The sequence below is a fragment of the Zosterops lateralis genome (genome assembly GCF_965231275.1).
Source record: "Zosterops lateralis genome assembly, chromosome: 3".
NCBI lineage: Eukaryota > Metazoa > Chordata > Aves > Passeriformes > Zosteropidae > Zosterops > Zosterops lateralis.
Genome location: NC_139764.1, coordinates 60,528,169 through 60,542,975, shown reverse-complemented (window position 1 = coordinate 60,542,975; position 14,807 = coordinate 60,528,169). Strand labels below are relative to the sequence as shown.

Sequence of the window (14,807 nt, the reverse complement as noted above, 5' to 3'; positions counted from 1 at the left end):
AAAGCCATCAGTGGAATGGATAAGTTGTGTCCATGCCAAAAACAGAAACACACAAAAAAAGATATTCAAATATTCAAATAATACCTGCTCTGAATGAAACAGGAGCTGGTAATAAGGATTGATAACCATGTAGGGAACATTTTAGAAGGTACATTACTAGAACTGATCCCCTTACTGCAATTTATTCAACGATATACCCATTCAAGCTCCTTATTCCTTTAGTCTAGTAAGCTGCAATGCATTTAATTCTTTGGTTACTATCTTTGGCACTGTCTGATATGCTTTTGATTGCCATGCTTGCTCCATAACTCATGGAGTGTAAAATAAAATCTTTCATTCACAAGCACATTTTCTCAGTCCATTTGCAGCTGCAGTGAAACTCAAGCCTACCCACACAGAGCCACTTTTTCACTAAGTACAGTCTTCCCAAGGTGTTGCCTTTCTTACAAAGCTGAACACAGTCAGAGTAGCTTTGCCTGAACTCTTTAGATCCCTTAAGAGCACAAGCCTGCTTTCCTTTTTTAGGTCAGATTCTAACAGAAATCGACAGGAATTTGGCCTCAATAGCTTCCACAGGATCAAGGTCTGGTTCAGTAAAGGATTAATGCTATTGTTGCTGAGCACACACTGCCAGTAAGAGACCTTTCATTTCCCCTAGCCTCTATTCTTTGACTCAGCTCACACAGAAGTATCTAAATAGAACATTGGTTACTACGTAAATGCTTGTCTTTGGATCCAAACGTGTCACATTTATCAAAACCATTTTTGGGTAGGCTTTTCTAGACTTTTACAAAATATTAAGTGATATAACCAAATGCATTTCTTTTGGTATTCCTGATTATACTTAGAATTTAGTATTTTTAGAGTCTTCATCTCTTATGTTTTCTGGTGCTTGTGATTTCCATGGGTTTAAAACCAAAAAAGAGCAGCCAAACAGTTGCTTTAGTTCTAATAAGCCCTTGGTTTGACAGTTTGCACCTTGAAACATTTAGTTTTTCATTCCAGCCTAAATATGTGTGGATTATTGTTTCCCATCCTGGTTTACTAAAATATTAATACAGCAGGCTTCTCAATTGACAATAGCAGGTGTCACAGGTCTCCTCCCTGTACCTCATCTACAAGAGCAGCTCAGCTTTGGGATAGCCTGACCTGCAGTTACACCTGGGTATTGTCCATCTCCACCTATGAGTGACCACCAAAGCAGCCAAACCTCTGCAGCATGGCCCAGGCATGGCCCGGCAATGCACAGCAGCATGAGGCACATGCCTGGCTGTCAAGCCACCTAAATTTTCAGGCAAAAAAATTAGCAGCAGTTTCGTGAGCTGCAGAATATGCTCCTGGAAAGGCCAGCAACTGTTCATGCCTCCTGCTGCATCCACTGTCTGGCCTCATCAGAGGGAACAAAGGCAACTGCAACCTGCCTTCACATTAACCAAGCATGACAGAGATGTGCAAGTTCATCTCCCCCAGCACTGCCACCAGGCAATTGAACAATGAATCCCAAAGAAGGGACTTTTTCTGGTCAGAAAGCTGCAGGGAATACACACACTGAGGCTCCCATCACTTCCAGACCTTTCATCTCTGGTGTATTTGGTTTGTGTGGCAAGGTTTTGGTATCGGCGGGGGCTTGGGGAGGGGGCTACAATGAGAAGCTCCCAGAAGGCTCCCATGTGTCTGGTAGAGCCAATGCTCGGCCTGTCAGTGACAGGAGTAATGCCTGTGGGATAACAGATTTAAGAAGGGAAAAAAAAAATCTCCACAGCTTCAGTTGAAGAGTGGAATTAGAATGAGAGCAACAACCCTGCAGAGCCCGAGACCAATGAAGAAGGAGGAGGAGGAGCTGCTCCAGGCACCGGAGCAGAGATCCCCTGCAGCCCCTGGTGCAGACCATGGTGAGGCAGCTGCAGTGCCCCTGCAGCCCAGGGAGGTCCATGGGGGAGCAGAGATCCACCCACAGCCCAGGCAGGACCCCGTGTCAGGGCAGGGGGTGCCCAAAGGAGGCTGTGACCCCGTGGGAAGCCTGTGCTGGAACAGGCTCCTGGCAGGATCTGTGCACCCATGGAGAGAGGAGCCCGCAGCAGAGCAGGTTTGCTGGCAGGACTCGTCACCCTGAAGGGAGACCTGCTGGAGCAGGATGTTCCTGAAGGACTGCTCCCCAAGAACCAGGAGTGGGAGGCCAAACATCAGCCTGGGAAGCAGGGAAGGATGGTGATTTTAGATTTGCGGTTGTCATGATCCTGCTCTGATTTGACTGGTGCTAAATTAATTTCTGCACGTCAAGATTCTTTTGCCCACGATCACTGCAATCGGTGAGCGATCTCGTCCTGTGCGGACCTGGCCCAGGAGCCTCTCGTTATGTGCCCAGCTGGGAGGGCGGTGCCAGGCCGGCTTTAGAGGGTACCCGGCGTCCAGCCAGGGTCAGCCCGCCACAAGGCGGCACGGCCTGGGCAGAGGCTCCTGGAAGGGGACCCGCAGCTGTGAAGGGGCACTTTTCCCCGCCGGGCGCTTTCCCTTCCCCTCAGCGCGGGAGCCGCCACAGCCGCGCGCGGCCGCTGTGACACCGCCATGACAGCGGCGCGGGGCGGGGGCGGGGTCTCCCCGCGGCATCACGCGCGTGGCCCCGCCCCCGGCCCCCGGCCCCGCCCCCGGCGCGGCGGCGTCACAGCGGCGCGTTCGGCCGCCCCGGCCCGCGCGTGACGTCGGCGCGTCCCGCGGTGCCGGCGGCGGGCCCGGAGGGAGGGAGGAGGGACAGGTGGGGCGGGCGGAGCGGAGCCCAGCCGAGCGGAGCGGAGCTGAACCGAGCGGCGCGGGCCGGGCCGGCGGGTGAGTCCCCGCGCCGCTGCGGGCGGGCCCAGCTGGAGCGGTCGGGGTGAGGCGGCGGAGGCGACGGCCTGGGCCACCGAAGGCCCCTCCGACAGCGCCCCCTGCGCGGCCGCCGGGGCCGGGGCGGCGCTGCCTCCCCTCGCCCTCCGCCGCCAGCGGGGCGCGGACCGGGCCGGAGCGGGCGGCGCGGCCTCCCCGCGCGGGTGAGCGCCCTGGAGTAAAGGCCGGGCGGGCTGAGCGGAGCCAGGGGCAGAGCCCTGCCCGGTATTGTTGTGGCGGCGGGGACGGGAGGGGACGGGGGGGTGTCGCCCACCGCCCCGCCCGCGGGGTCACGTGCCGGGGCCGGGAGCCCTGCCCGGGCCCGCACCGAGGGGCGGGAGAGCCGGGACCGCCCGGGCCCCTCCGCCCAGCCGTGCCCTGCGGGAGGCGGCGCCCGAGGCCGGTGCGGAGCGAGGTGCCGGACCCGGCCCGGGCTTGGGCTGCGCTCGACGGTCCCGGAGGTCTTTCCCAACCGAATCGGTTCCGCGGTTCTGTGAGTCGGGGGGTTCGCTGTGCTGGGCAGTGAAATAGGTCAGGAGCACTAGCCGTGGCGGAGTCCCCTGGGCGGGCGAGCCGGCGCAGCGCTGTCAGTGCAGGGCGATGTGCAGCGCTCCATTAACGCGCGGCTCGGCCCGTCCCGCTGTCACCTCCGCCGGCACCGGGAGCGGCTCGGGCGGGCAGCGCCGAGAGCACAGACAGAACTAACTAAGTGCTCCTAATGGAAGTGCTTTTGTTTCTTTGTGCTTGGCGGCCTCGGCTCCAGTGTTTGCACTGCATCCCTTCGGAATGTCGAAAGGGGACGTGAAATGTGGAAATGGGTCCGGCTTTTGACGCGGTGCATGGTGCCGCCGCTGAAAAAATGGTTGTAAAATATTAATTCAATGCCAGGTTTTTGTACGAACACGACGGTCGGAATGGTGAAATAGTTAGACTGAGACTGTGGGGGTTTTCATCTTAGTACAGCTTTTCAGCGATGTGCCTGAGAAACGCTGCAGGTTTTGTTACTGGTGTGTAATATGCAGTTATATATTGACAGTTACAAGGAGGAGTGTGGAGCAGAGCTTTATAACGTTTTGCTTCTGTCAGGTTTGTAATACGAAAAATCCAGTCCTTCTGGCTTTGTTAGCTGCTGCCTTTGGATGGTGGGCTACTTAAAAATTGATTCTGAAGCATCTCTAAAAATACGGTACCAAAAATTACAGCGTGTAATAGTATTGAAGACATGGTGAAATCTGCGTCTTCATTTGGTAGTTTTGAATAAATCTTAAATATTGAATGTTTTTGCAAGAACCTACTTTATAGTGTTGTGTGGTTAGTACTGTAGTTTATTTCCAAGTCTACTGAAGTGCCAGTTGTTTAAATGGCTATAATACAAAGTCTGTAGTGAGAGAAAGAAAAAGTTTGTTTCCTTCAAAATATATTGCATCAATTTAAAAGTAATTGAATTGTCATTTATTTAAAGAGCTGGAACTGCAGTATTTTTATAATCTATTGAATAGTGAGCCTCTGGAAAAGTCCTCATATTGAAATTGATTTTTTTCTCTCTTCTGTGCATGCTAATCAAGTCTATATATATACACACAGAGATGTCCCTGTACTTACTTGAGTTTCGGAAGCATTTCTAACTTAAGATGAACCAGTTTCTGCTTCATTTTTTGCACACTTTTGCTTTTGAGTGAGAAAATAACATTTTTCTTTGTTAAATAGATAAAAATAGGATATGTGCTCAAAATTCAAGACCAGTGCTCCACTTGTAGCATAGGGAGCAACCTCATTTTCAATACATGTAGCATTTTAATACTGAAATGGCTGACTGTTCTGCACTCGGTTGTTCTATGATTCAGTTCCAAGTGTACATACAAATGTTGTGGTTTTACTAATATGCAGTAGCCAATGATAAGGAATGATGAAGCCTCATCCCAATCAGCAATTCCTGAGAATATTCCAAGTTAAAAAACAGATACAAAAAAGTGAGCAAGCACAGGGAACAGTGAGGTTATTTATCTGTTGGGCTATTCAGTGCCAGGGAGAGTTTTAAACACATCTGATAAGACTCAGTACCTTGAGCTGGTAGTGTATTGACAGTAGCTCAGACAGGAGAGTGATTTTTCCTGTTAAATAAAACGGCCACCTTCTTTCTCCCACATTGTCTGGCTCATGGTTACTTGTGGGGAAGGGCAGAATTCAGGGGATCTTTTTCCCCTCCTACCTCCCAATTACAAATTAGGGAGCTTTATGGAAAAAAAAAATCCAAGTATTTAACGAAAGAAGAGCATTTACTCTTGTGAATTACTCTGCTGAGTTTTCAAGGGGGGAAATGACGATTTTGTGATAGCTATTTTAAAATAATCTGTATGGAGTTGCAGTATTCCTAGATTTCTGTCACTTGAAGTAGGACTCACGTAATAGTCTTTGCCTGGCGTTTGTTGAATTCGTCAGTATTGCACTTGTGTGTTTTTTAAAAGCTAAGATTTTACTTACAGAGGAAGCTTAAGACTGTAAGTATCTCTTCATCAACATATAGGAGCTGCCTTCCTAAATATGTATGCTTCTGGTTTGGCTGGGTTGTTTTTTTGTTTGTTGTAATTTTGCTGTTTTTTTCCCCAAAAGAATAAGGGTGGAAAGATTGCACTGGGGCTGATAATTTACTGGGTCTCATAATTTAACGAGCACACTTGACTGAACTGACAAGAAATGGTTTTGTTCCATCTTGGCCTGCTAAAAGCTTAACATTTTTCTTCAGGTGAACCTGAAGTCATTTTGGGAGATAGGTCTGGTAGGAAGTCCATCACTTCAGATTTTTAAAGCATGGAAGAAGTGGACATGACTTCTCCCAGTAAACATCCAGAGAGACTTTCAAGGGGACAAAGAGAACAGTTCCCTGCTGACTGAGCCTCAGTTTGGGTGGGGATGGTGCTGGTCAGCGACTTTGTCCTTCTGTCTGTTGCATCTTGAAAGTTTCAAAATCAGTATCTGAGGGATGCGGGGTTTAGAAAGGGATGCTTACAGGTCGCTGCAGATAGTGTAACTCCTCATGCTACCGGAAAAAGAAAATTACTGCTAAGTATAGAACACAGCCCTTACCCAGGTGACTTCAAAGGAGGAGTCATCATCCAAGAAGGGCCGTGTGTCTAACCACAAGTGTTTGCCAGTCTATTCAGTGGAATTTTCAAGACTGGCTTATTAAATAAGCAGCAATATCATAAAATGTAGAGGTTACGTGATGTCAGTGTGTGAACTAGTTCTTTTCAAGAGCTTTGCGGCAGTTGTAAAGTTACCTTATCACAATCCTGTAATTATGCCTTCCTTGGATTCTTCTGTATATAATTACATCTCTTGAATATGTGTATGCATTTTTATTTCCTAAGAAATCTCCCAGAACTGACCCAGCCTTTTTCTGCCTTCTTCACACAGCATTTGGTTTTGTGATGTGCTACCTCTAGTAGTGGATTATGAGAGGGAGTAGATAAAAGGCTTCCAGTGATACCAATTGAAGTAACAGAAAGCCAGCTCCCAAGATGAAGGACTGAATACCACACCCAGAGCATCTAGCTTGTTGCAGCTGTCTCTTTGATCATAGAAAACATAGTATCTTGTCTCAGTGGATTAGTAGAGCCACAATTCTTAACGCAATTGCTGCTCTTGGTGCAGATTGACGTGTGAACTAAGGAAAGCTGCTAGAACTATGAGGGGAGAAAAGGTGTGGATAGGCTTGTGAATTTTTGCATTTTTCTTTTGGAGCTCATTCTAAAAATAGCTGTACAGAGTGTTACATGGAGCTGAGCTATAAAGAAAACAACATATTTGAGTAATGCTTCATGCATGTCATCTGAACACTGATATTAATGATAAATGTTCAATCATTTGATGAAGGACTATAGCACAGAACACTATAATGCTCCGTGTTCTTTCAGGGACTTATCACTCTTGACTTTACTCGATTCTTACATGTCTGCTCTGCACTGTATTTATGCTGAAATGATTCTTTCCTTGAGCAAATCGAAAACAAAGAGGTGACATTTCTCAGGTCTGCTTCAAATCATTCCTATATATAATGTTTTGCAGCAACTGGAAACTGTAGTTCAAGATGTTTGAGAATCATCCAGAAAGCTACAAACCCGAAGGAAGAGGTGATTCTGTGGCTCCTCAGTCTTTTCACTGAAAGTGGTTCTCTTAGGTCAAGACCTTCCTGTTTAGGTTGTGAGAATGCATGAGTGACGGTTTCCCTTCCCTTTCTGAGTTTGCAGATTCCTACTTCCCTGCTGTAGGAACCTTTTAGGTATTTGTTAGGCACTTGGTGATTATTACATACTTGTGAAATGACTTGGCTCAGGTTCTGGTTGGTGGCATTCACCAAATACATTGCAACTGACATTATCTGCTAGCCTGAAGAGGGACATGTTACCTCTGGGGTGTGGAGGCTGAGTTGCATCCTTGTCCTCTTTTTTAGAGACCTTATGCACTCTTTCCATTGTTGAACCTTGGAGCCCATTAGGACATTTTAAACAAATAGAGGAAGGTCTTAATTAATTTTTGCTGTTGTTTGTTCACCTCGGTAAGTATCAAATGTAGGTCATAGAGTTTGTTTATAAGCTGGTATGAGGATATACAAATGTAGATTTATAAAGAAGAAAGTGCCGAATGGTTCTGAGGTTCATTAAATGGATGCAATGCTCTCTGTAAAAGAGGATTAGGATTCAAGGCTCTGAGCCTTGAAATATGAAGAGGCAAATTTCTGCCTGAAATATGGAGAAGACTTGGGGAGAAGTCAATTGTTCATGTGCACTGCTTTTTCCTCAAGCATCTGATACTAGTCTGTCAGGACAAGACACATGGCTGGATGGACCTTTGGAATGGTATGATACAGATAGTTTTATAAGAAGCTTTAGGAAGCCAGTGTCTAAATTTACTGAATACAAGAGATCATTTATTAGAGGTTAAATTTGCATAAACATAACATGCTCCCAACTTTGGTCTTGTTTCTCCTTTTGTGTTACTCCTTTTGTGAGGTCACTGTATGGACATGATCAATTAACTTTTTATAGTGAAAAAAACCTGCCTTTTATAATGCTTAAAAAAAACATGATTTGTTTAAGCCAGACATCAAAATAAAAACTGCGGATGAAAATTGATGGTTACAAAAAATGAAAGAGAAGTCCAGTGATAGTTTTATTGAAAGTAACATGCATCAAGTAAATAAAAGCATAGTAATTTCCTTTCTGTAACAGAACCATGGCATTGTACTTTGCTTGCTTGTACCTCTGGACAACATTGTAACAGTGGTATTATTTGCTTTCTGTTAGTTTGCAGAGAAGCTGAAACGCTGTAGTGTGCCACTGAGCAGGACAAGTCAGGAATGAGCCAGCCTTGGGAAGGAGGACCTGCCATCCTAGCTGGAGACATCTGAAGAGAGGACATTTCAGTCTTGTGGCATGCTTCAGTAGAAATTATTCAGAAAAAGTAAGCTTTGTTTTGTTAACGAACTTAAACGTGTCAGCTCCTTGATGGATTACTTAGTTGCAGTTAGAATTTGACCTGGAATTTGAAGTGGTTTTGTGTGAATTTACTTTTCTACCATTAGAGTCCAAGAAGTCCTGGGGTCGTTCATGTAGTTGTTATACATCACCTCTTCCATACTTCATATATTGATAAAGGCCACCCCATAGCTTAGAAATTAACTGTATTATTTAATATTAAAAGTAAAAACCACAGGAGGTGGGATCTTGCAAGATTTTGGACTAATTCTGTCTCAGTTGGTTTTAGGCTATATTTATGTTAAAATGCAGAGCTCAGGTTCTTATTGTTCCCTTTTCTATACCTGAATTGAGGATCTCAATACTTAAAAATTATTTTTAGAATTATTCCTTGAGTTTAGTTAATTTTTAGTCAAGTAGTCAGTAGTCAAAAGTTTCCATGATGCCAGGAGTGTCTTAAAGGAAACCCAATCCTCCAAAAAAACAGAACTTTCCTATTTGATAACAGTTCTGATATAAAGCCTGTTTTGATAGAACCTTGTTATAAAATATTACTTTTAATTTCAGGAAAAACACTGTGTGGTCAGTTTTGTTAAATTCTTAATACCATGAAGTTGCAGTGGAAGTGCTTCCACAGCCATAATGTAGCAGAATAGCAGCCTGAGATGTTTGTCCAGAGTTCTGAAGGATTACCTTTTCAGTAAAAACCTGTGTGTACATCCTCCTACCAGATTATAAACAAACTCCTAGATTTGGTATTAAAAAGGTAAATTAAAAAAAAAAAGATTAATTAGTGTCATGATTTAAAAGCAAAAAGCGAGACAGCATCAGTGTAATTGATGTAAATCTTCAAGTGCATAATTGTCCTGCATTCTGAGCAGGACATGGAACTGCAGTTGTGCTTATCGTAGAGTTTTATGTTCCCGGGTGGCACTTTAGGAGATAAGGGTTTGCTGCTCCAGCTCTCTTCATTTTATATGTAACATTTTCCTCAGAGTCATTAAAAATCAAGTAAGAATTTCAAGAAAAAGCATTTACTCCTTTTCATATCCTGCAGTATTATCTTGATCTAGTAAGGAATCAAAGATCCCTCAAATTAATGAGTGACCTAGCGAGCACAGTTCAAATGTTAGCATTTTTTGCTTTCAGTGAACAGGTGAGAACTTTCAATTCTTCTTTTAGTTTACCTCAGGGTAAACTCTCTTTAGTTTAGAACACAGTATCACAATTTGGTTTGTCAAAGTGCATTGCCTTTTTAATCCCTGTGTTGCATTTTAATCACCTTCAAAATCTTAATTATGATAGGTGACTTTTATAAAAGTTGTTTTAATCTTTTCTTTGACTGCGAAAAAGATAATTTTATAAAGGATATTCAGGGAGAAACATCCTTTCATAAAACAATAACATAGAAGTAAAAATCTGCTGCTGTGCTCTTTTGCACTGTATTGTCTCATTGTGGAGGCACTTGAAAATTAAGATCCTTTACCTCAGCCATGGTTAGCACAAATTAATTAATAAATTGATTTCTCTTTCAGCTCTTCTATTGTGAAATTATGGTTGGGTTGTGTTTGTGGGTATTCTGAAATCTCAATAGACTTTCTTCTCCCTTTTTTCTAATAAGTTTCTTGGTATAAACCCCTACACATGCTATAAAAATCTGTTGCAAAATACAGACTCCGAAGTGTGAGGCTTGAAAAAGCAACTTGTTCACAACATTGGTAGAATGGATCTCACAGATGTGTGCTCTGCAGTAAAATCACAGTTGCCAGCTGGTAGGTAATGCTGTGTCTATCTATAGCTGGCATGCTGATTTAAGAACTGTTATGCAGATCGGTCATTAATCTCAGAAAAAGAAATTCAGATATGAAACTGAAACATAGGTGGATACAATTTTGTGCTACTTTAGGAGAAAGTATTTGATCTGTAGAGCTTTTAAAAGAATTATTTGATTAAAAAAGGATTAAAGAGGCATTGGTCTTTCAAGAGGAAATTTTAGTGATAGAAGGGAACAGACAGCATAGAGAAAAATATTCTAAGTAAACAGCACATGATATATTATTGTAAAGATAAATATAGATAATGGAGCATAATTTCTTTTTTAATCTCAGCATATATTTATGAGATTTTTAAACAGTGAAAGCTTTTACAGTAATACTAGGCATTTTCTCTTGAGGTAACACATTCTGTTAGAAATGTGTAAAACATTAGAACTGTCCAGGAAGCCTGTGGTATTTCCATCCTTGCAGGTTTCAAAAAGACTCAGACAGACAAAGCCACAGCTGGTCTAATCTAGTATTGGTGTTGGTGCCATGTGGAGCAGGAGACTGGACTAGGTGACCTCTAAAGGTCCCTTGTGGCCCACATGCTTGTGGTAGTTTTGCATGGACTATTCCTAGCTGCCCATACAACAAAGACTACTTTCACTGAAAGGTTGTTTCATTGAATATCAGTCTTGAAGTTTCTTGGGGATTTTAAATTTAAAAAAGGAACCTTTTTAGGCCCCATTCCCCAAAGCCCATTCTCCTCCCTCATTTGGTATTTGGTTTTGACTGTTAACAAATAAAAGGAAAATTACCATGAAACAGACAGTGAAAGATTGCCATGGCAAAAATGCAGTTGAGAAGGCATTTGCATATTTAGGCTAGAATTTTTCAACTACTTAAATCCTACATGATGCCAAAGTGATGCAGTTTTGTGTTCCCCATTCTCTTACAGTTACAAAATCATTTTTAATAACAGAGACATGATATGGCCAGAGAAAGTAAAGGAAGTTACTTCACAAGCCAGTCAAGTCAGAGTTGTGTGTTGTCTGCAACACACCACTGTTTCTGCTCATCTGCAATGATTCCTTTCGAGAGGTGCTCACATGTATCAGGGAGTTAACTTGACGCTTAAGAAAAAGAAGTCCAAGGTATCTTTTTGAAAAGCCACCTCAGTTTTCAAATCTGGTTCTTCCTGCGGCCCTGTGGTTGTTCAGAGCTCAGTCTGAGGGTGGTGTACCATGGTGCATGGAAACTAAGGGTGGGGGAGTTCTTCAGCTGGTGCTGCTGTTGGCATGTTTTCTGTTATGTAAACCTAGTCCAAGATACTGTTCAGGCAGTCCCTTAATTAAACAGATGATAGATAACCTGTAGTCTGAAGAGAGATTAAATTCAGTTTGCAGCCACATCACTTCTTGAGGAAAAAAACATAATTTCTTTAAATTTCCTGAGGAGGCACCAAAGTAACTAGTTGGCTTATGGTTCACTAATCAACTCTATTCCAGAGAATGAACAGAAGAAATTCCAAAATTTGTTTTCTAACTTGGTATGTTAACATGCTGAAAATTAAACAATAAAAGATTGGTGATTGGCAAAAGAAATCTTCCCAGTACTCAATGTAGTTTGTCAGGAAACAGTAACTTACCTTAATTTGAAGTAAACATCTCATTTGTGTGGATGTTGAGGTGAAATGTGATATGAGGTGCTAGTTTAAGTTGACATAATAAACTGATTTAAATGTCTTTGATCCTCTGCAGGATGGCTGGCTGTGGTGAAATAGATCATTCAATCAACATGCTTCCCACAAATAGGAAGACTAATGAGTCATGTACCAATGCAGCACCTTCCCTGCAAGTCCCTGAATGTGCTATCTGTCTGCAAACATGTGTCCATCCAGTAAGTCTGCCCTGTAAACATGTGTTCTGCTATCTGTGTGTTAAGGGAGCTTCTTGGCTTGGGAAACGATGTGCACTGTGCCGGCAGGAGATTCCTGAGGATTTTCTTGACAAGCCAACGTTATTGTCACCCGAAGAACTTAAGGCAGCAAGCAGAGGCAATGGAGAATATGCTTGGTACTATGAAGGTAGAAATGGCTGGTGGCAGTATGATGAACGTACCAGCAGAGAGCTGGAAGATGCCTTTTCCAAGGGTAAAAAGAGCACTGAAATGCTAATTGCTGGTTTTTTATACGTAGCAGACCTTGAAAATATGGTTCAGTATAGGAGAAATGAGCATGGACGTCGCAGAAAAATAAAACGGGACATAATAGATATACCAAAGAAGGGAGTGGCTGGGCTGAGGCTGGACTGTGACACCAACACTGTCAGCCTGGCACGAGAAAGCTCCGCCGATGGTGCGGACAGTACTCTGACTCCCGGGGCCGCAGCCGTGCAGCCTCTCGCAGCCATTTCTGTCAGGCCCCTGCCAGCACTCGATGGGCAGCTCGTGAGCCCCTCAACGCCGTCACCCGATGCAAGCAACTCTCTAGAGAACTCTTTTGCCCACTTGCAAATAAATGGAGACAGTATGGCAGAAAGGAGCCACAGGGGAGAGGGAGAAGAAGACCACGAATCATCATCCTCTGGTCGGGTGCCAGCCCCCGACACCTCTGTTGAGGAGACCGAGTCGGATGCCAGCAGCGACAGCGAGGACGTGTCTGCCCCCCTTCAGCAACACCCGTCCTCTGGTCAGCAGAGACACTTGAGTGCTGGTGCAAGCCAGGCAGGAGCAGATAGACCAGGGGCAGGGGGCGGGGTGGCAAACACAAGTGTAAGATCTAGAAGGCCAGATGGACAGTGCACAGTCACTGAAGTTTAAATCTAGAGCCATGTGAAAAAAAAAATACTCGGCTGTAATTTTCTGTAAATTTTCTGTCCACATTGGCATTGCACTCAAACCTAGCAGCGTGTTTGGTGGGAGGGTGGGGTGAAGGGGAGAAAACAGATTTGGCCTGTTTTAACTTAAGTCTCTTAACATGTCTCAGCTGGAAGACTCTAACTCTAGGAAACTGGGTTGTCCTGTTAATGGTTTGAAAGCTGTTTAGCAATGCCCAGTTTTCTTGAAAATGTCTTGTGTTTATTTTGTAGCATTTTCCCCTTGAAAATACTCTATCCCTTTTTGGCCAATGTATATCTACTGTACAACTTGAATTGTCTTCATTATCTGACTGTTGCATTAAGTGTCTTACTACTTTCTGCATGGATTGATGTACGAAAAGAACACTAAAGCTATGTGGAATCAGGCAAAGGTGTTGGGTGTGAGCAGGATGCTTAATTTAATGTGAGAAAATAGATGTGAGTTTGGAGTTAAAATGTGTTTTTACTAGACAAAAGCAATCATTTACCTTCTTTCAATGGAAATGTAAAAATGCTTTTAACTTGTGTTGCAAATCCTTACCTTTACACTCTCCATGGCTTTTTCAACTGGCTTTGCCATCTAGTCCTTGTAGTTTTGTTTTTTGAGATCTTTCTTGATCTGTCTTGTTTTTGTTACAGAATTTATAATTTAATAAAACTACATTTTATCAGTAACAATCTCAGATGTGTTTCCAGTTTAATTGAATTTCACTGCAGGAATTTCAAAGAAAATGATCATGAAACAGCTTCCTGTGTTTACCAAAAGGGAAGGACTAGTTCTGAGTGGCATCCTGACATTCTTGCATCCCTGACTGGCTGTCTCTCAAATACAATGCTGTAGGAGTATCCTCTTTTACTGAAAAATCATGAGTTGCAAGCTTAATTCTCATCTGAAGAGCTGATTAACTCACTTCACTGTTGATGGCAGGCAAAAGTGTCACACACAGCCTTATTTTAACAGCAGAAATGTTGAAACAGTAGAGTGTAAGTTATCAAAGTCAACCCTATTACAAAGGACATGGATATTAAGGATTATAGTGCTGTTTATCTGTTCATAGCAAAACCAGTGGCAGCACAGAAAGGGTAGTTTTGTGCTTGTATTAGCAGTATAGTAGCTGCTTTCCTACAGACTTCTGAATGTTAGAAGCCAGATCTTGAGAAACACAGCTTGTCTTTTACCTCTCTGGCAGGTTTGTTTTTTTTTTTTTTACATTTTTTTTTCAGATTGAGAAACAGCATTAGCTGATTCTGGACTCAGTTTTTAAAGCTAATTAAACTCTAAGTACATCTCAGAACAGAAAGGGACAGTAGCTGATACATGGGTACTGCTGATCTTAAGATGAAGGCTGCTTTAAGCAAACAACCATTTGAAGGGAATTAAAAGGGCTGACTGAACAGTCTAGAAATAATTCTATCAGTGATTGTCCTTGAGGTTTTTGACTCAAGTAGAGAGTTCAGCCCCTCACCCATGATGCTGCTTTTGGCTCCTGCTGGCTGACTGCAGCTGTGAAACACTAAAATCAGTTAAAGTAAGGCTGGTGAGAGCTTAATAGCCAGTCATCCAAGTACTAAATACACACCCCAGATCAAGTTAAGGAAAAGTAGTAACTGATAATTCCCATCTTATATTTAAACCATTACTTTCAGTAGGAAATGTGTTCTCTATCCATTTTAGCAAGGCCACAGCCCCACTGCATTATGTGGTTGACTGTAATTCCATGCACTAAGTGATTTTCAACTTGTATAGCATAGCCAGAGAAATGCACAGTGAAGCAGAAGGGAAAATGAGAATGGAAAATTAAATACTATAAAATCTACAGGATCTCTTCATTTCTAGAAGATATTTATCTAGAAGA

General features: G+C 43.3%; 1 protein-coding gene across 2 annotated transcripts; it reads left to right on the top strand.

Moving 5' to 3' along the window:
- Window positions 1–2,807: 2,807 nt before the first annotated feature.
- Window positions 2,808–13,634, top strand: RNF146 (ring finger protein 146). Of its 2 annotated transcripts, none has more exons than XM_083857325.1 (3): window positions 2,808–2,823; window positions 8,166–8,322; window positions 11,854–13,634. In XM_083857325.1, exon 3 carries the CDS (start codon window positions 11,855–11,857, stop codon window positions 12,911–12,913), a length of 1,059 nt encoding a protein of 352 aa, XP_083713451.1. In that variant the 5' UTR covers window positions 2,808–2,823; window positions 8,166–8,322; window position 11,854; the 3' UTR covers window positions 12,914–13,634. The 2 variants fall into 2 exon arrangements, with proteins under 2 accessions (XP_083713451.1, XP_083713452.1); XM_083857326.1 differs by lacking the exon at window positions 2,808–2,823 and adding an exon at window positions 3,304–3,393.
- Window positions 13,635–14,807: the final 1,173 nt, after the last annotated feature.